Genomic DNA, 16,127 nt, shown 5'->3' on the forward strand with positions numbered 1-16,127 from the left:
GGAACTAAGGGCTTTTAAGATGCTCCACACCTGACTCTCCATGACTCTATGATAATGAGACTCTCTAAGATCCCTTCTTGAAAAATAATGTAATTTTTAATTGATGTTTTGATTAGATCATGATGCATTACTCTGAAATCCTTGTTTGTTCAGCAAAAGATTAAAAGAATTCTTTTTTTATTAAAAAAACATGTATGCCAAAAGCTATCCTAAAGACTTCATATTCAATGATGAAAATTCAGATAATGTACCTTCTCATGCAGCTGACACTGTATTGTGTAGGCAGGAGACGAGGTGAGATAGAAAATAAAAAATAAATAGGCAAATGAACAATGCAATTTCAGATCCTAATACAGTGTGATAAGAATGAGGAGGGGCCGCTTTACATTGTAAAAGCAAAGGTGTTCTCTCTAAGCAGGTGACATTTGAGCTCAGTCTTGAATGATAGGAAGAAGCCAGCCATGAGAAAGTCTTGGACAAGAGAGTTCCGGGCATCTATAGTAACCCTGGTGGGAAGCCCCTGAGTGGGACCGAGCTATCTAAGAAACGGGAGGAAAAGGCAGACAAGCATCAGGCCATCCACAGCTTTAGGAGCTGCAGTGCGGAGCTGGGCGACTGAGCGTTTCCATATCGAAGCATCACTTACTCGAGAGGATCTCACTGACGTACAAATAAGAGATAATCCTGAAGATGCTGATGACACAAAATAAATAATATTTAAAACATTTGTTATTCTTTATCAAAAATGCCTGTTTCTCCTTTAAATTGAAAGCCCGTCTTAAGAACTGTGACAACAAATAGGTGGGGAGAGAGGGTAATACAGTAAACAATTTGGCAATGATATTTGGCAATATCAGTTTCCAATGATAGTGGAAATTATTGTGTGTTTCTCCCAGTTTCTGGTTCTCCCTCCCAGGAAGTAGCCCAGCACTACTAAGCTCTAATAAGAAAGTACTCAGAATATGGAACAAGTGAGATCCAGTTCTAGGAACAAGAATAACGTTATCCATGCACTCTTATTTCAACAGAACTTGTTTCCAGGAATGTTCAAAAAGGAAACTGCTTTTGTCTCAAAGAATTGGAGGTTTGGATGGAAACCATTCTCTTTAGCACTGTATAGGAGTAGTTATCTCTGCAATGGATTCCTGCAAGTCTCTTAGGTGGGAAACACATGCCCAACCTGGCCAGCAGGACAGGTGCAAACATCTCACAGGTCCACTGCAGAAGGCGGACACTTAGGTGAACGGGCGTAGGGCCTGCACCAATTTACCAAGTCAGTATTCCCGCATTCGCATTTAGCAGTTCACCTTCTCTCACGGCAAGTATTTTCCACAGCAGTCTTTCTTAAGTTTTTCTAGCCTTTTAAAAAGGTTTTTGATTCATAACCAATTGAAGTTATACAGTATCACAATGAGATTTCTGGCATTTTAACTTAAAAACTATCCATTGTCACTGGTAACCAGGACAGGTATTGCTTTCTTTTAGCATGAACATTTATTTTCAGTTATTTTTTTCTCTAGAATCAAGATTCAAACAAGCACTGCAAAAATCTCTGTAATACCTTCCACTCATTGTAAAAAAAGTGCATAAAATCAAAATGAAATTAATTTTACCTTAGCTTCACTACAAAGTTGGCTAATTTACATATGAATTTCTGAACGTGCCAAGACAAAAAAATATCAATCATTTGAGAACAAAAAGTCTATGGCTGAGTTAGTGAAAGACTTCCTAAGTGTCTGTGTGATGGGAGAAGGGGAATAACAAATTGATTTCAGCAAAAGCAAATCTTGACACGTACACAAAACTCAGCTGTATCTTGCAGCAATGCAATAAATCATTGCCATCACTGTACTTACCATATATACACACCAATAATCACAAGAAAATAAAGCAAGGTTGACAAGCCGTATTGACTGGCTTAGGTCTCCAAAGAGACTGCTGGGTGCCATCTCACTCCTCAACTAAATGAATGACAGTTGCTTATTCAATATGATCAGTGTGTTTGCTTTTGTTTGGGCTGTCATCTGAGAAAGATGACATATCTTCCAGAAAGAACTATACAGTGCTCTCTATATAATTAAAACTTAATTGGGAGGATAATAATCTAGCCCCTAATCTAAGTATCTGAAATCATTCTACATTTTCAATAGTTTGCAATTATACTTACACCTGATCTTTTTCTCATACCTGGTGACATATCTCATGAACAATGACCATGGTGACATCCAGCAAATAAGAAATAGATGAAACACTGGGATCCAGCAGTATTCTTTGTTCCACAAAAATACTTAGTCCCCAGTTCTCCATAGCAGCATACGGATGCTTAGGCACAGCTAAAAGATCTAGAAATAGAATAAAATAATTCCAAAGGCTTTAACAGATATACCAGATCCTAAATTCATATCCTAAAAGAGTCCAGAAATCCTAATTATAAGGAATACTTTCTCTGTCTTAGCAAATTTCTTTTCTAAATTAAACTACCTGCCATTTCTCCAGGACAGGAGAAATACAGGCTATCACTGTAAACAATGGCCACATCCATTCATCACCATTCATTTTCAGACCCAATGCTGTAGGAGGCTGAAAGTATCGGCACCATTATTGATGGGCCCATCCTGACAAGTTTCAGAAAGTCAAGAAAACCAAATGCAGCAGGAATCTATGCAGTCAAGAGGCATTGTACCTTCTAATGAAAATAGATTCAGTTCAACGCAGTAAATACTATACTCTTACTTTTACCTCAGTATTTTTCAAGAGAAAACATCTTACATCTGTTTAAAAATATGACATGTCATTTTTCTAATTGCTTAAATTCTCATTGATTTTTTGAGTTCTGTTAAAAATAAAATGTTACATGTAAATATAGCTTATAGAGAAAATTATAACAGTGGAGGTAGTGCCAAAAGGACTATGGAGGGAACTGGCAGGCTTCGGTTCTGGTCCCACCTCCACCGTTAACTAGATATATATGACATTGGTAAATCACTTAATTTCTTGAGACCACAATTCCCTCACCTATAAAATAAGTTTATTGGCCTTCATTATCTCTAAAATCCCTTCCACCTTCAAAAATCTATGATTGATGACTCTAAGATTTGTGCCTCTTTTAAAAGGTCATAGAAGTATCAACAACTTCTGGTTAGGATAACACAGTCTGTTCATGCTTCGATGCTCTCCCTCTGCCCCAAACACATAGTGATGATACATAAAACAACAAAAGGGAAAACTAAAAAAATATCTCCAGGTTTGAAAATAAACCTCTCCATGGCTCAGAAATGGTACAGAAATGCAAAGTGGTGATTGCATGTGAAGCCACATGCCTGCTGGGTTCTGGCTCCACAGGCACTGGCAGCTGGGAACTGGCTCCAGCAGAACCTGCCAGAGCCAAAGGGACCTAAGCCAAGCCAACTGCCTGATGCCAGGGCTGGTGGCAAGGCCTGCCTGCTCGTGAGAAGGGCTAGAATAGTTGTGCTCATTGCTTTCTGGGAAAGCTAGCAATGGCAGACTAGGGATTTGAACCCAGGCAGCCTGGCTCCAGTGCCTTGCTCTTAATCACAATGACCTAACGTTTATAGTCTCTGACCAGAAGTTCCACTTCCCAATATAATTCCTGGAGTAACTTCCTAGGGTGCCAAAAAAAAAACCATGGTATAAGAATGTTTACTGCAGTATTGTTTGTAAGAGTGAAAATGGAAAATGAAATGCCCTTCATCAAGATAATGGGCAAGAAACAGTGAAATAATTATATAAAGGAATACCATATAGCAATTGAAATAAATGATCTCACCACTAGTTTCTAACACTACGTGTATCAACATGGATAATCTGAAAAACATAAACTTGAGGGAACAAGATGTAAAATGACCCTTACATATACTACTTAAAACAAGCAGAATGATATGATATGTTGTAAATGGATACTCACAAATGCACACACATACCCAGACAGATAGTAGTGGTATAATGCACACACAATCGCACACATATAGGAATAATAAACACCAAATTCAGAATCATGATTGCTTCAGGAGAGAAAGAAGGAGAAAAGGATGAGGAATGGTCTTTTAGGTTCCTGGACTCAATGTCAATGTGTGTGGGGGGCGGTGGGGAGGGGTGGGCTGTTTCCCACACCACCAACAAGCAATTCTTGGACACCGGCAACATGCTGGAGAATTCAACTCAATTCTGACACTGTCTGCCTAGAGATAGCATCATATTCCACAGGCTAAGGGCTCAGTCCTACAAGACTGCCCCACCACCACCACGTCAGACTCCAGTTGCAAGTTCAGGTTGTCAACTGTGTTTCTGACTAACCAGCTATAGACTGGAGGTTCAAATGACCCCCTCCAACTCAAGATGCTAATTGAAATTCCCAGGTTGCTACCTGTACTTCTCACTGACTGGCTATAAATCAGAGATTCCATGACCTCATTCTCACGTTTCTTTAATTTGCTAGGGTGGCTCACAGAACTCAGAGAAACATTTTACTTACTAGATCACCAGCTTATTATAAAAGGATATAACTCAGGAACAGCCAGATAGAGGAGATACACAGGGCAAGGCATGGGGAAAGGGCACAGAGCTTCCATGCTCTCTCCAGGCACACAATTCTCCCCAAATCTCCACGTGTGTACCCACCTGGAAGCTCTCTGAACTCCATCCTTTTGGGTTTTTATGGAGGCTTCATTACATAGTCATGATTGATTAAATCATTGGCCATTGGCGATTGAACTCAATCCCTGGAGGTCAGGGGATGGGACTAAAAGTTCCAACCTTCTAATCACATGGTTGGTTCCCCTGGCAACCCGTTCCCATTCTTCAGTGAGTTCCAAAAGTCACCTCATTAACAAAAGACTGCTCTCATCTCTTAGGAAATTCCAAGGATTTGGGGAGCTGTGAGCTAGGAACCATGGACGAAGACTAAATATATATTTCTTATATATATTTGACCAAAAAATATTTCTTATAAATCACAATATTGCAGACAGTCACATAAGGGATTTCAAATGTCTTTAATATTAATTTTTTTAAAGCAGGTGATGGGTACATGGGTATTATTTATAATATTATTGATTCTTTTCTGTATGCTTTAAATATTTCATAATAATAAAAAGAATAAAATGGTCCATAGTCTTATAATATGGTTGATTTTCACTTATTTATGACTTTGACAAACATCTTCTTACCATTTGCTGTGTCCTTAAGTCTGAAATGTATATTAAAATGTCAAGTATGGTGCCTGTAGCCACTACATTTTAAACTAAAAATGGGGACATGACAGCTTAACACAAGAAATAAAGAATGACAAGTGCTGTGAAAGAGAGAAAACAAATCTGGTTGGAGAGGTTCTTGAAAGAGAGTATTTGAGTTGGACCCCAAAGATAAGAGGATTTCAACAGCAGACAGAAGTACTGTGTGCATCACTTACACACGTACTGACTGCTCAACATAAGCACTGTTCTGTCCTTCAAGCTCCTTGCTCCCTGCTCCCATGGTTCTTATATTCACATGTGGGTGTGTGCAGGAGGAGGAAGTCAATTAACAAGTAATAAACAAATGAAAGAAATTTAGAAAATGATAAATTCTAGAAAGAAAATATAATAGAGTAAGACAATGATGGACTGGTGGGGGCAGCTGTGGCGTGGTCATGGCAGGCCTCTACGGTACTCACACTGCACCTGAGGTGTGAGTAATCATACAAGCCAGCTGTTGGAACATCTGTGGAAGTATGTTCTAAGAAGAGGGGACAACAGACACAAGAGCCCCAAGGAGGCAGTGGGACTAGTATATGGGACAAACAGAAGGAGGAGAATGTAGATCCAAGAATCAATTCAAATTGCAAGTAAATAACAGACATTCTTCTACTTAAGATTTTTAACTTGAGACCTTCCCTAAATATCAACAAACTAGGTCGCAGAACAACATTGTGTCAACTCTGTCTGCTATCAGCAGATGGCAACAGCAGAAGACGTCTGGTCTCATCTGCTTGTAGGGGCATGTGGACTTAAAGACAATCCTTTGGAACAAAGCCCATTGCAAAGCAGAGACACTCCTGTATGCTTGAGTCCTCCAAGAGCAGAGAGTAGGCAGGTCCCCAAGAGCAAGCGAGCAAATCTGGCCACACCCTGGAATTTGGATTGGCTCAAATGGCACAGAGAGAAGACTCCAGACACGGCCGGATGCGGAGTCTAGGAGTTTAGAATAAAGGGGAAGGTACACTGAGGGGGCAGTCATCAGAGAGCACAGCCTGACCAGTACCATAAGCAGGTACGGTGAGGAGGTAGGTGAGGGTGGTGCCAAGGACATCAGGCAGTGGTAACCAGGGCAGGCGGCTGGTTACAACTTAGCATCCAGAGAGCTGAGGGCACAGAAATTGAACCTGGTAACAAGGCCATACATCAACCAGACAAGGACTTGCAGCAAATGGAGCCAGATTCACATAAAGGGACTGAGAATGGAGGGGAAGCACAGAGAGATCAGTAGTAGAAGGCAGCTTCTCAGACACAGGCAGGCCTCATCATGGACACAGGGAACCATGTCTACGGACGGCGGAAGGAAAAAAAGAGAAACTAAAAAAATTTAGATTATGCTACTATACATGTAATAACCTTATAACGAAGTACCGAAAAAAATTGAATTTTGTTCTAACAGCCATTGAGAGAGATTTTAACTGTGCCTCTCTGCTCTATACCTTCATGACTTAAGGAATCCCATGGGATAGTGTTATACTTTAAGAATACCTGCATGAAGCATATATCCATACAAAGGCTTGTATACAAATGTTCACGATAGTTTTACTTGCAATAGACAAAAAACTGGAAATAAATCAAATGTCCATCAATGGGTGAATGGATAAAGTGTGGTACATCCATACAACAAAATACTGTTCAGCAAACAAAGAAATGAACTATAGATACATGTAACAACACAGGTGAGTCCCAAAATAGTTATACTGAGTAAAAAAGAAGAAAATAGATATACACTGTATGATTCATGCCATTTATATAAACTTCTAGAAAAGGCAAACTGATCTCTAGGGTCAGAAAGCAGATCAGTGGTCACCTGAGGACACAGGTGGGAGGGGTTAAAAGAGAACGACAGGAAACCTGTGGGGGTGATGGACGTGCTCATGGTGGTAATGATTTCATGGGTGTGTACACATCTCAAAACATCAAATTGTACGCTAAATATGTGCAGTTTACTGCATTCAACATACCTCAATGAAGCTGTTAAAAAAATCTTCAGTAATAGAAATATTCTTTTGGTTAACTTTGAAGAAGATAAGATTTATTCATAATGAATTAAATTATTTTAATTTTGCAAAATGAGTTTGTCATGAGGCTATATCCATTAAAATGTGCAACCATAATTCTTTAATATGCCTTCAAAACAGAAGTAAGAGAACTCAAATATTGGGGCCATCCCAGTGGCACAAGCAGTTAAGTGCGCGCGCTCTGCTGCAGCGGCCTGGGGTTCGCCAGTTCGGATCCCAGGCACGCACCGACACACCGCTTCTCAGGCCATGCTGTGGCGGCGTCGCATATAAAGTGGAGGAAGACGGGCATGGATGTTAGCTCAGAGCCAGTCTTCCTCAGAAAAAAGAGGAGGATTGGCAGATGTTAGCTCAGGGCCGATCTTCCTCACAAAAAAAAAAAAGAAAATTAAAATGTTTCAGAATCTAATTTACTTGGAAATTCAAAGAATATCTTGAATAAAATTATGCATAGTAGTATGCTTTCAATTAATTACTACCGTCCTAAAAACTATAGGCAGATAGCAAATATTCATACACTACTAGTGAATGTGATTACATAAATTAACATAAAAACATGACTTTCTCTACTTGCTCCCCTCCTACTGGCACCCCACACACTATAATTTGCTTTCTACCTTTAACACTATGTTGAAGAGCTCTCCCTGACTGAGATCAGAGACTCTCATGGAGACGTCTCAGTTATTATTTTTTTGATATTGCTGAGAATTATCATACTGTCGATGAGGGTCTGGATATCCATGTTTCTTCTCCACTTCTCAGATTAGTCTTTCTTGTTGTTATTGTTGTTTTGTTTATTTTGTTTTTATTTTCTTGTCATACTCTGACTTTTGAAAATCAAAGTTCCTAGGATTTACATCTGTGGGTTGTTTTTTTACTTTTTTTACTCATTCTGGCAGTTTTCTTTGAGTATTCTCACTCACTCCAGTGTCATCCATCACCACCCACGTGCCCAGACAGCTCTCATTGAGCTCCACAAGAAAATATCTAAGCACTTTTGTAGTAGACTATTTGATAGCCCCTCAATGTACTACTCCTTCTAGAATAGTCTCCTCCTCTTTAATCTGGTGTAAATCTTAAGAAAGTCTCACATCTTCCTCTTTTTGCACTCTGGGGAAAGTCAGTCACCATGAAAAACGTCCCACCAGCCTGACAACACCGTACTAGGAGGAACCCTGATTCCATGTGGAAGGTCCAAGAATCACCTAGCGGGGTCTAACAGCACAAACAAAATGAAATCTAGTCTCCAGCACTAGTGAAGGTGTTCTGATGCATAACTTCATAAACTAGAAATATACTCTAATGCACTCTACATTAAACAAACACTAGCAAAAAGAAAAAAATGTGTGCAATATTGGCCTCTCCTCTCTACCATAGATTCTGAGCTCACAGGTCATCCCAGTTTGTAAATAAAGAATAAAATGCACTGGCCCCATCTCTGGGCTCTCCAAGCCCGGGCTCCACTGTGAGAGTCTGGTCTCCTCCAGCTAAGACACTCTCTGCCACATTATCAAGCTCACTCTCCATGCTCTGTCTAAGAGTGACAGGAATAGAGGAGAAAGATTTGAAGCATGACCTCAGATACTTGTCAATTGTCCTGCTCTCGACACTCTCCCTTTTGCCTAAGCCAGACCACTATGTCCTGGCACTCCTCGGCAATATTTCTTCACCAGCCAACTTCTGCCTTCCAGTTGTCCAAACCCAAACTTGTCAATTCGTCTTGAATTTGTCATCCATTTATTTATCTAAATATTTTGAAACTAGTAAGAGAGCCCCTGCTGGGATCATAACACACAATGCCCCAGACTTCAGCCTTGAGCTTGAAAAAGGATAGAAAGTCCTGGAAGACAAGAGGTTGAACACCTTGTCTTCAATACCTGGAAAGAGGTATTACCCCAGCGACTGAAGAGCGTCGACCCAGCAGCCAATCCCTCCACACCACGGCAGAGAGCAGCTCTGCTGCCAGGCCCAGCCTGTGAGTGGGGACGTGGGCTTCCCTTAAAAGCAACACCAGGCCGTGGATGGGTATGATTTTCTGCTCGGAAAATCTAAAGTGCCATACATTAACATGAGAAGTTTTGGTCTCACAATAGGAAAAAAATCCATAAGCCTTTCTCATGGGAATAATTAATCTTTCTCATTTTCCCTGAACATGTAGTGTATTTCTTTCCCTCATTCACAAAGCTAGTCGAGTCCTTACTCTGTTCTAGCAGACGAGACTGACAAGGCCCCTGCTCTCACGGATCTCATATTTCAGCTTCAGGGGGTGGAGGGAGGTGGGTGGAGTAGGAAGCCAAAAAATACAATCATCAGGATAATATGAGATTGTGATTGGGACTGTGATGGAAATAACACCAGGGATGTTCAAGAATGATAGGGTTGGGGGTGGATACTTTAGACTGAGTGACCAGGAAAAGCCTCTCAGGAGAGACAACATCTCAGCTGAAACGCCACCTCAACGGAGCTCCAGCTCCATGGAGCTGGTCATTTTCTGTTTCAGTTGCTGCCCTTTCAGTGCCTAGCACAGTGCCAAGCACATGGCTGATGTTCAAGATTTTATTGCAAAATGAATGGATAGTTTCCTTTGGGATGACAAGTCATGCTGAATATAGCTCACAACTAGTTTTGCGTGGTATTACTACCCAAACAGATACATAACCATTACCAACGCCCTTCCAAGAAAGAGCCTTCCCTTGTACATCCCAGCCACCAGCCCCATGGTTTTACTCCTGCCATGTGAAGTGCTCTGCTGCCCCTTTCCACTCCTGTGCTGAGATTCACCCAGATGCACTCCTTCCAGATTCACACACACCTTCTGAACTCTTTGCCCTGGTCCTTCCACCCCAAATCCATCTTGCTCTCAAGTCCCCAGGCTCCTGACCTGGCTCTTCCCTCTGTTCCTGCCTCACTTTGCCCTTTAAATTTCACCCTCAATTCTGTTTTCCCTGCTGGACTCCGGCAGCATCACCATCGCAATCCACCACTCTGTTGGTTCTGCTGCCCAGGCCTCTCAGCGGAGGGAGGTGGATGTCACAGTTAAAGCTGGGGCTCTGGAGTCCACACTGTTGGGGACCCAACAGGGGGGCTAGCACTTTGCAGCTGTGGGACTTTGAACAAATTGTGCAGTCTCTCTCAGGTTCCACTTCCTTGCTGATAAAATGGGGATATTAAAGGTTGTCGTGAAGATTAAATGAGATGGTCCGCGTAAAGCACTTAGTCCCAAACACAAAACATGACAAATCAAGACTAGTGCTATGTGGGATCTTTCCAGTTCACTCCTCCTTCAGGAATCTAATGCGTCACAGGCCTTAGCTTGAGAAAGGAGGAATCTGGTCTTGGAACAAAGATGAAGTGTTGGCTAATCTATTACATTAGGCATTTTGATTTCTAAAGTGAAATTGTACTTTGTGACGTACAGCAACATAGGACCTACCTAAGAAGGAGCCAAAAAACCCCTCAGAACATTCTCATATTATCATTCAGGGACACTAAACAAGTTTTAAAGGTATAGCAGGTTAAAAAGAAAAAAAAAGTGGTATTGTGATTATGCCATGACTGGCACTTGCTCAAGGTACTATTTACATATGCATTTATGATTATGTATAAAAGATAAAACTCATTAATAGTGATATTAATAAGATAAAATTCATAGAAGTTACCCATTACTGGTATTTATAACATGAGAACAACCAATTTGTTTTTCCTTTCAAGTGCATATTCTGAAGGTTTTTTATTCATACACAGGTTAAGTTCTGAATGGCTGTTTTTAAGTTCATTTGACCAATGGGAGTTTAAGCTTTGCTATCTCTGGATACATTTCCACCAAATTGAAGAGAGAATCAGTCCTTCAAAGCTTTAAAACAAAACACACTCTTCTCCTGATGGACTTTCTATTTGGGCATTTTTCCTTCAAAAGAAACTAGTTTCAGCTACACATTTTGGTCTATAACAGAATTTTCATCAGTACCACTTGTATTCACAAGCCCAGCATTTAGTTCTCAAACTCCTGGATTCTCCTGAATTAGCATTAGGCCATAATACACAGTCAATGTTTTTGCTGATTCTCCTGCCACACACTCAAAAGATTTTTTTTTCATTTCTGCAATCACTTTGCCTCAACACTTACCGATTACTGTCAATTGCAAAGGAGGAGCACTTTTCATGTGTTGCCTAATTTCCTTTTTCCCTGAAAAAGAATTTCTATGTCAAAGGACTTATCCCATATGCACAAGGAGCATTTGTCATTTTCTCACCCATTTAATTTTTAAAATTAGCTCTCCTTTAATTTCTATCAATCATATTTTGCGTCTTCTTTCAAGCACTTTCAAAACTCATGGTCTTTGCTTTAATGGACATGATTAGGCATGAACATAGAAAACACACTCAATGACCCCTATCCCCATCATTTGGTGACAGGCGAAACTGACTAATGCTCATTATAGCACAAAGACTTGCTGTTAACTAAGAGAATGTAGGCTGAAAGTAAAGGTTCTTCTCTATTAAGGTTTCATTCATGATACATTTTCATTTATTCCTAAAATATATATTCGTTACCTAATACAGGCTTGACTGATCTGGACACTGGATATAGAAACCTTGAACAATAAAGATACAATTCCCTTAAACTCTCCTGGAGCTTAAGAACCGATGGGAGATACAAACAAGTTAAAAATTATCTCTATTGTAGACACACGTGGAGGAAGTTGCAGAATAGCGCATATGCTACGGCTAGGGTGAGGACGTTATAATCGCTGCACAGAGCAGAGATTAAGAACACGGGCTCTGAAGCCAAGCAGTCTAGGTTCAAAACTCAATTCTGCTACTTACTGGGGCACGTTACTTACTGCCGCCCCTCATTTCCCTTACCTGTAAAAGGGAGATGATTATAATCGCAACTATTTCACAGGGTTACCGCGAAGGCTATTGTTAGAACACAATTCTCAAGGGTCTCTCATGTTCCTGCATGTGTTGCGAGCCCAGACACTGACTGCTTTTTGTTCCAGACTTTCTTTTTAAGGATATTTTTGTACAGCAAAAATAGAGATAGTGTCCTCTCCAGACCAAAGGACAGACATACATATACTACCATTTATAAAAGAATTGAATTCCCTAGGCTCAAGGTTCCTCACCTGTAATATAATCCATTGTGTATGCAGGTATCACCTGAACCTCTTTGCATTGCTCTTGGGAATTGGGGCTCAAGGAACTGGCACAAAAAAATGCTGATATTCTGGCTACTGCTATAGCTAGAGCAATAAGGTATTTTGTCTTTAAACCAAGAGTTTTGTGTCTTCTGCTAGCATTCATGAAACAAGGGCAGGCTGACTTATTAAGCTTGCTAATAGAGTAGGGTAAAATCTCAGGCCCTTCACAGTGCTTGACAACTATATGAGTTAATACTATGTGAGGTGCTTAGAACAGTACCTAGCAAGTGGTAAGATCTCAATAGCTGTTAGCTATTGTGGTAAACAGAATAATGCCCCTCCAAAGACGTCCATGGCCCCATTCCCAGAACCTGTGAATATATAGATTACTTGGTAAGGAGGAATTAAGGTTGCAAACAGAATTAAGGTTGCTAATCAGCTGACCTTAAAATGGAAGAGTATCCTGGATTATCCAGGTAGACCCCATACAATCACAAGGGTCCTGAAAAGAGAAAGTAGGAAGCAGAAGAGTTGGTGTCAGAGAAATGCGATGTGATAAAGACTCTGGAGGCCATTGCTGGCTTTGAAGATGGAAGGGGCCCACAAGCCAAGGAATGCAGGTAGCCTCTAGAAATTAAAAAAGGCAAGAAAATTTAGGGATTCTCCCCTAAAGCCTCTGGTGAAAGCAGTATCAAACTTCCAACCTACAGAACTGTAAGATAATAAATTCCTGTTGTTTTAAGCCACTAAGGATGTGGTAATTTGTTACAGCATCAATAAGAAACTAATAGAGTATCATTATCGTCATTACCTTTATCATTATTACTATATTGAAAAATATATATTACTATGTATATAAACTACTGCATATAATACATATTAAAATATATATTACTATATTATATAGCATAATATATTACTATAATAATATGACTATATTATTATCATTGTTACTGCATAAAAGAGGTCTCAAATCTTAACATAAGAATGGAGAAAGCCTTCCTCGAGAAACTCAATTACTAGATCTGTTGAGCAAATAGGAATTAGCTGAAGGGAAAGTATATTTTAGGCTAAGGGTCTGTGCAAAGAAGTAAGAGAAAACATGGTACTTTCAGTAAACAAAAACTGGATCAATCCAGCTGAAGCATATAGTGATAAATCCTGTTTTGACTATGTTGAGTTGGAGTTGCCTCTGGAACATCCAAATAGAGACATCTAGTGAGAGGCTGAATACAGGGCCTGATGTGTTGGGGAGTGGTTTGGGCTGAGGGAGCAGATCTAAGAAGTCACCAACGTGTGTACGGTAGACTATGCCCAGTGCTAAGCACAGAAGAGGCTATGAAGACATCTGAGGAGCGCTGATACTTGAGGAACAGGCTGAGGAAGTGGGCAAGAGGTGCCCACAGAGGCTAGGAGCAGGCACTGTCATAGAGGGGAACGCCAGGAGAGCGACATCACCTCATTCAGGAGTAGCAATCCACCTGAAAAGGAGGCAAGAGTCATCAGTGTCTGTGAATATCTCAGGGATATTGAAAAACACGGACATTAGACACTCAAGGACTTAAATATTAATTAATGCTTTCAAAGAATACTAGTTCAATATCATTCTCAACAGATTTTCAAAATGAATTATAAAAACTTTTACACAGAGTCCAATCATACGTGTCAGCAACATCACCTGAGGGAGAGAAAAAACAATCCTCTATTAGGGGCTCTCATGAACCTGCTATTTTACGAGTGGGAGATGCTGGGGTGGCCGTCCCACAGCACGGAGCAGGAGCCTTTCTTGTTTCAGGAGTCGGGGTAGCTGCGAGTCATTTCAGAGGGTTGGATGCCTCCTTGACACTCTTTAATTGACAGATTCACATTTCCAGCAGAAGAGAGTATGAAAATAGTCCTATTTATAAATGAGCATTCCGAACTCGGAATTGTCAATAAAATGTATTTTCAAATTCATATGCACTTTAGACAGAGTACAAAGTGGTTACCTCTAAGACAATTATTTATGTAAGTTTGGTAAAGTGGAAACAAAGATTCACTGTGTCTGAAGGCCAGTTCCTCTTAGCATAACTGTACTAGGGGCACACACAAGATTCAATTAAAAAAATGCAGACGTGTAATTCATAGGACACAATGTTGGGGTCTTAGCTTAAAATCGACTAGCATTAATTTCAAGCAAAATCAAATACTTGTTGAAGCCCCTGAGAAAAAAATCACTGAAGCCCAATAGTTGTTGATTTTTTCAGTCACTTCTTATTGCAGCACAAATTATTACCAACTATTAACTGGCATCTAAACAATGGATGAATTTTCAGAGAGCTGGCAGTAGAAACAAGAGATACCAAAATTCACTGTAACTTTTAAAGGTTCCTAGGGAAATCTCTGATGGTATTTGGAGTAATGAAGGCAGAGAAACAAGGGAAGAAAATGGGGTTAAAAAATAGCACAATTAGAGAAACAAAAATACTTGGTGACACTGTGTTACTTTACTAAATTTTGATGCTAAAAGCTAATTTGCCTTTAAGGGAACTAAAATAGAATCTTAGTCCTTAGACTTTCTTTTTATAATGCAAACCTATAGGTTTACCATTTGAAATAGCATCAAGTCACTCAATGCCATGAAGAAAAATGAATGTCATGTCCCATTCAGGCTAAATTATGTATCCGATCAGAGGTGTTGATTAAAATATGAACCATGTCTTTCATTATCAAAGGTACCCGATGCTTTGGTATAAATGTCTTCTTTGGAATATAAACCGCCTTTTCCAAATTTTTTCACAGATGAGTTTCTGAGAGCCTCTGTTCAATGATTCTTTTTTCAAAACCCATTACTGGTGTTCAAAACATTCCCTAGTGCAAGTTACATCAGAGCAGGAGTGAAATGCAGAAGGAACCAGTAACGAGCCAGAGACTGAACCAAACCCCTTGCTCCTCCAAGCTCCCGGCTCTAATGTGCATCACTAAGCCGTACTCCTGAAGCATATTTCACAGGAAGGAGAACATTTTATATGCCTAATGGGGAAATACTGAGAAGAGGGGATTTTTTTGTACCCATTATAAAAATGTTGCTCCTAATGTAAATACTCAGGGAATTGACATGATGGAAAATTGCCAGGAGCCATCTTCCTAACACTGCAGTTCACAGAGCATGAGAGTTCCAAAGCTCAAAACGCACGGAACCGGTGGCTGCACAGTCGCAGCAGGAAGACTGGCACGAAGAAAATGGGAACACCCTTCTCATTGTTTCTGTTTCTTCTTGTCCTCCCAATGCGCTATGCAGATTCCTTACTTGTGTCTTGGAACCTGCCTGAATAGTTATTAAAATGAAAGCGGTATTCCATGGAGTGCTGCACTAAAATGTCCGGTCTGAGAGCACTGAAGCTCCTGCTCGTGGTTTGGAGCAGCATTAGCGATATCCCAGTCCTGATGGGAGATGGCGCCCTACATCCTGGCCACCTTATGGCCCAGGCAGGAAAGGCTACACTGTGTCAGGGATGTTCTAAGAGCTAACTACCTCAAGAAACTTGTGTCTACCTCTCTGGAGCTCAGCGTATCATGTGTGTATATATGTATGTATGTTTATGTGTGTGTGTGTATACAGATATATACTATAATATATACTCGTATATATAATGTAATGTATAATATATATATTATATAAATATACATACTGAGTTTATTTAAATGTACACATAACATTACAGATATAC

General features: G+C 40.1%; 1 protein-coding gene across 1 annotated transcript in view; it reads right to left on the reverse strand.

Annotated features, from left to right (window-relative positions):
* Nucleotides 1–16,127, reverse strand: part of TRHDE (thyrotropin releasing hormone degrading enzyme) — a 343,309-nt gene that overhangs the window by 157,300 nt on the left and 169,882 nt on the right. Inside the window, exon 4 of the mRNA XM_058568845.1 lies at nucleotides 2,188–2,342. Coding sequence (XP_058424828.1) covers nucleotides 2,188–2,342 — 155 coding nt within the window. The remainder of the gene's footprint in view (nucleotides 1–2,187; nucleotides 2,343–16,127) is intronic.

Source organism: Diceros bicornis, chromosome 25 (genome assembly GCF_020826845.1).
Source record: "Diceros bicornis minor isolate mBicDic1 chromosome 25, mDicBic1.mat.cur, whole genome shotgun sequence".
Classification (NCBI taxonomy): domain Eukaryota; kingdom Metazoa; phylum Chordata; class Mammalia; order Perissodactyla; family Rhinocerotidae; genus Diceros; species Diceros bicornis.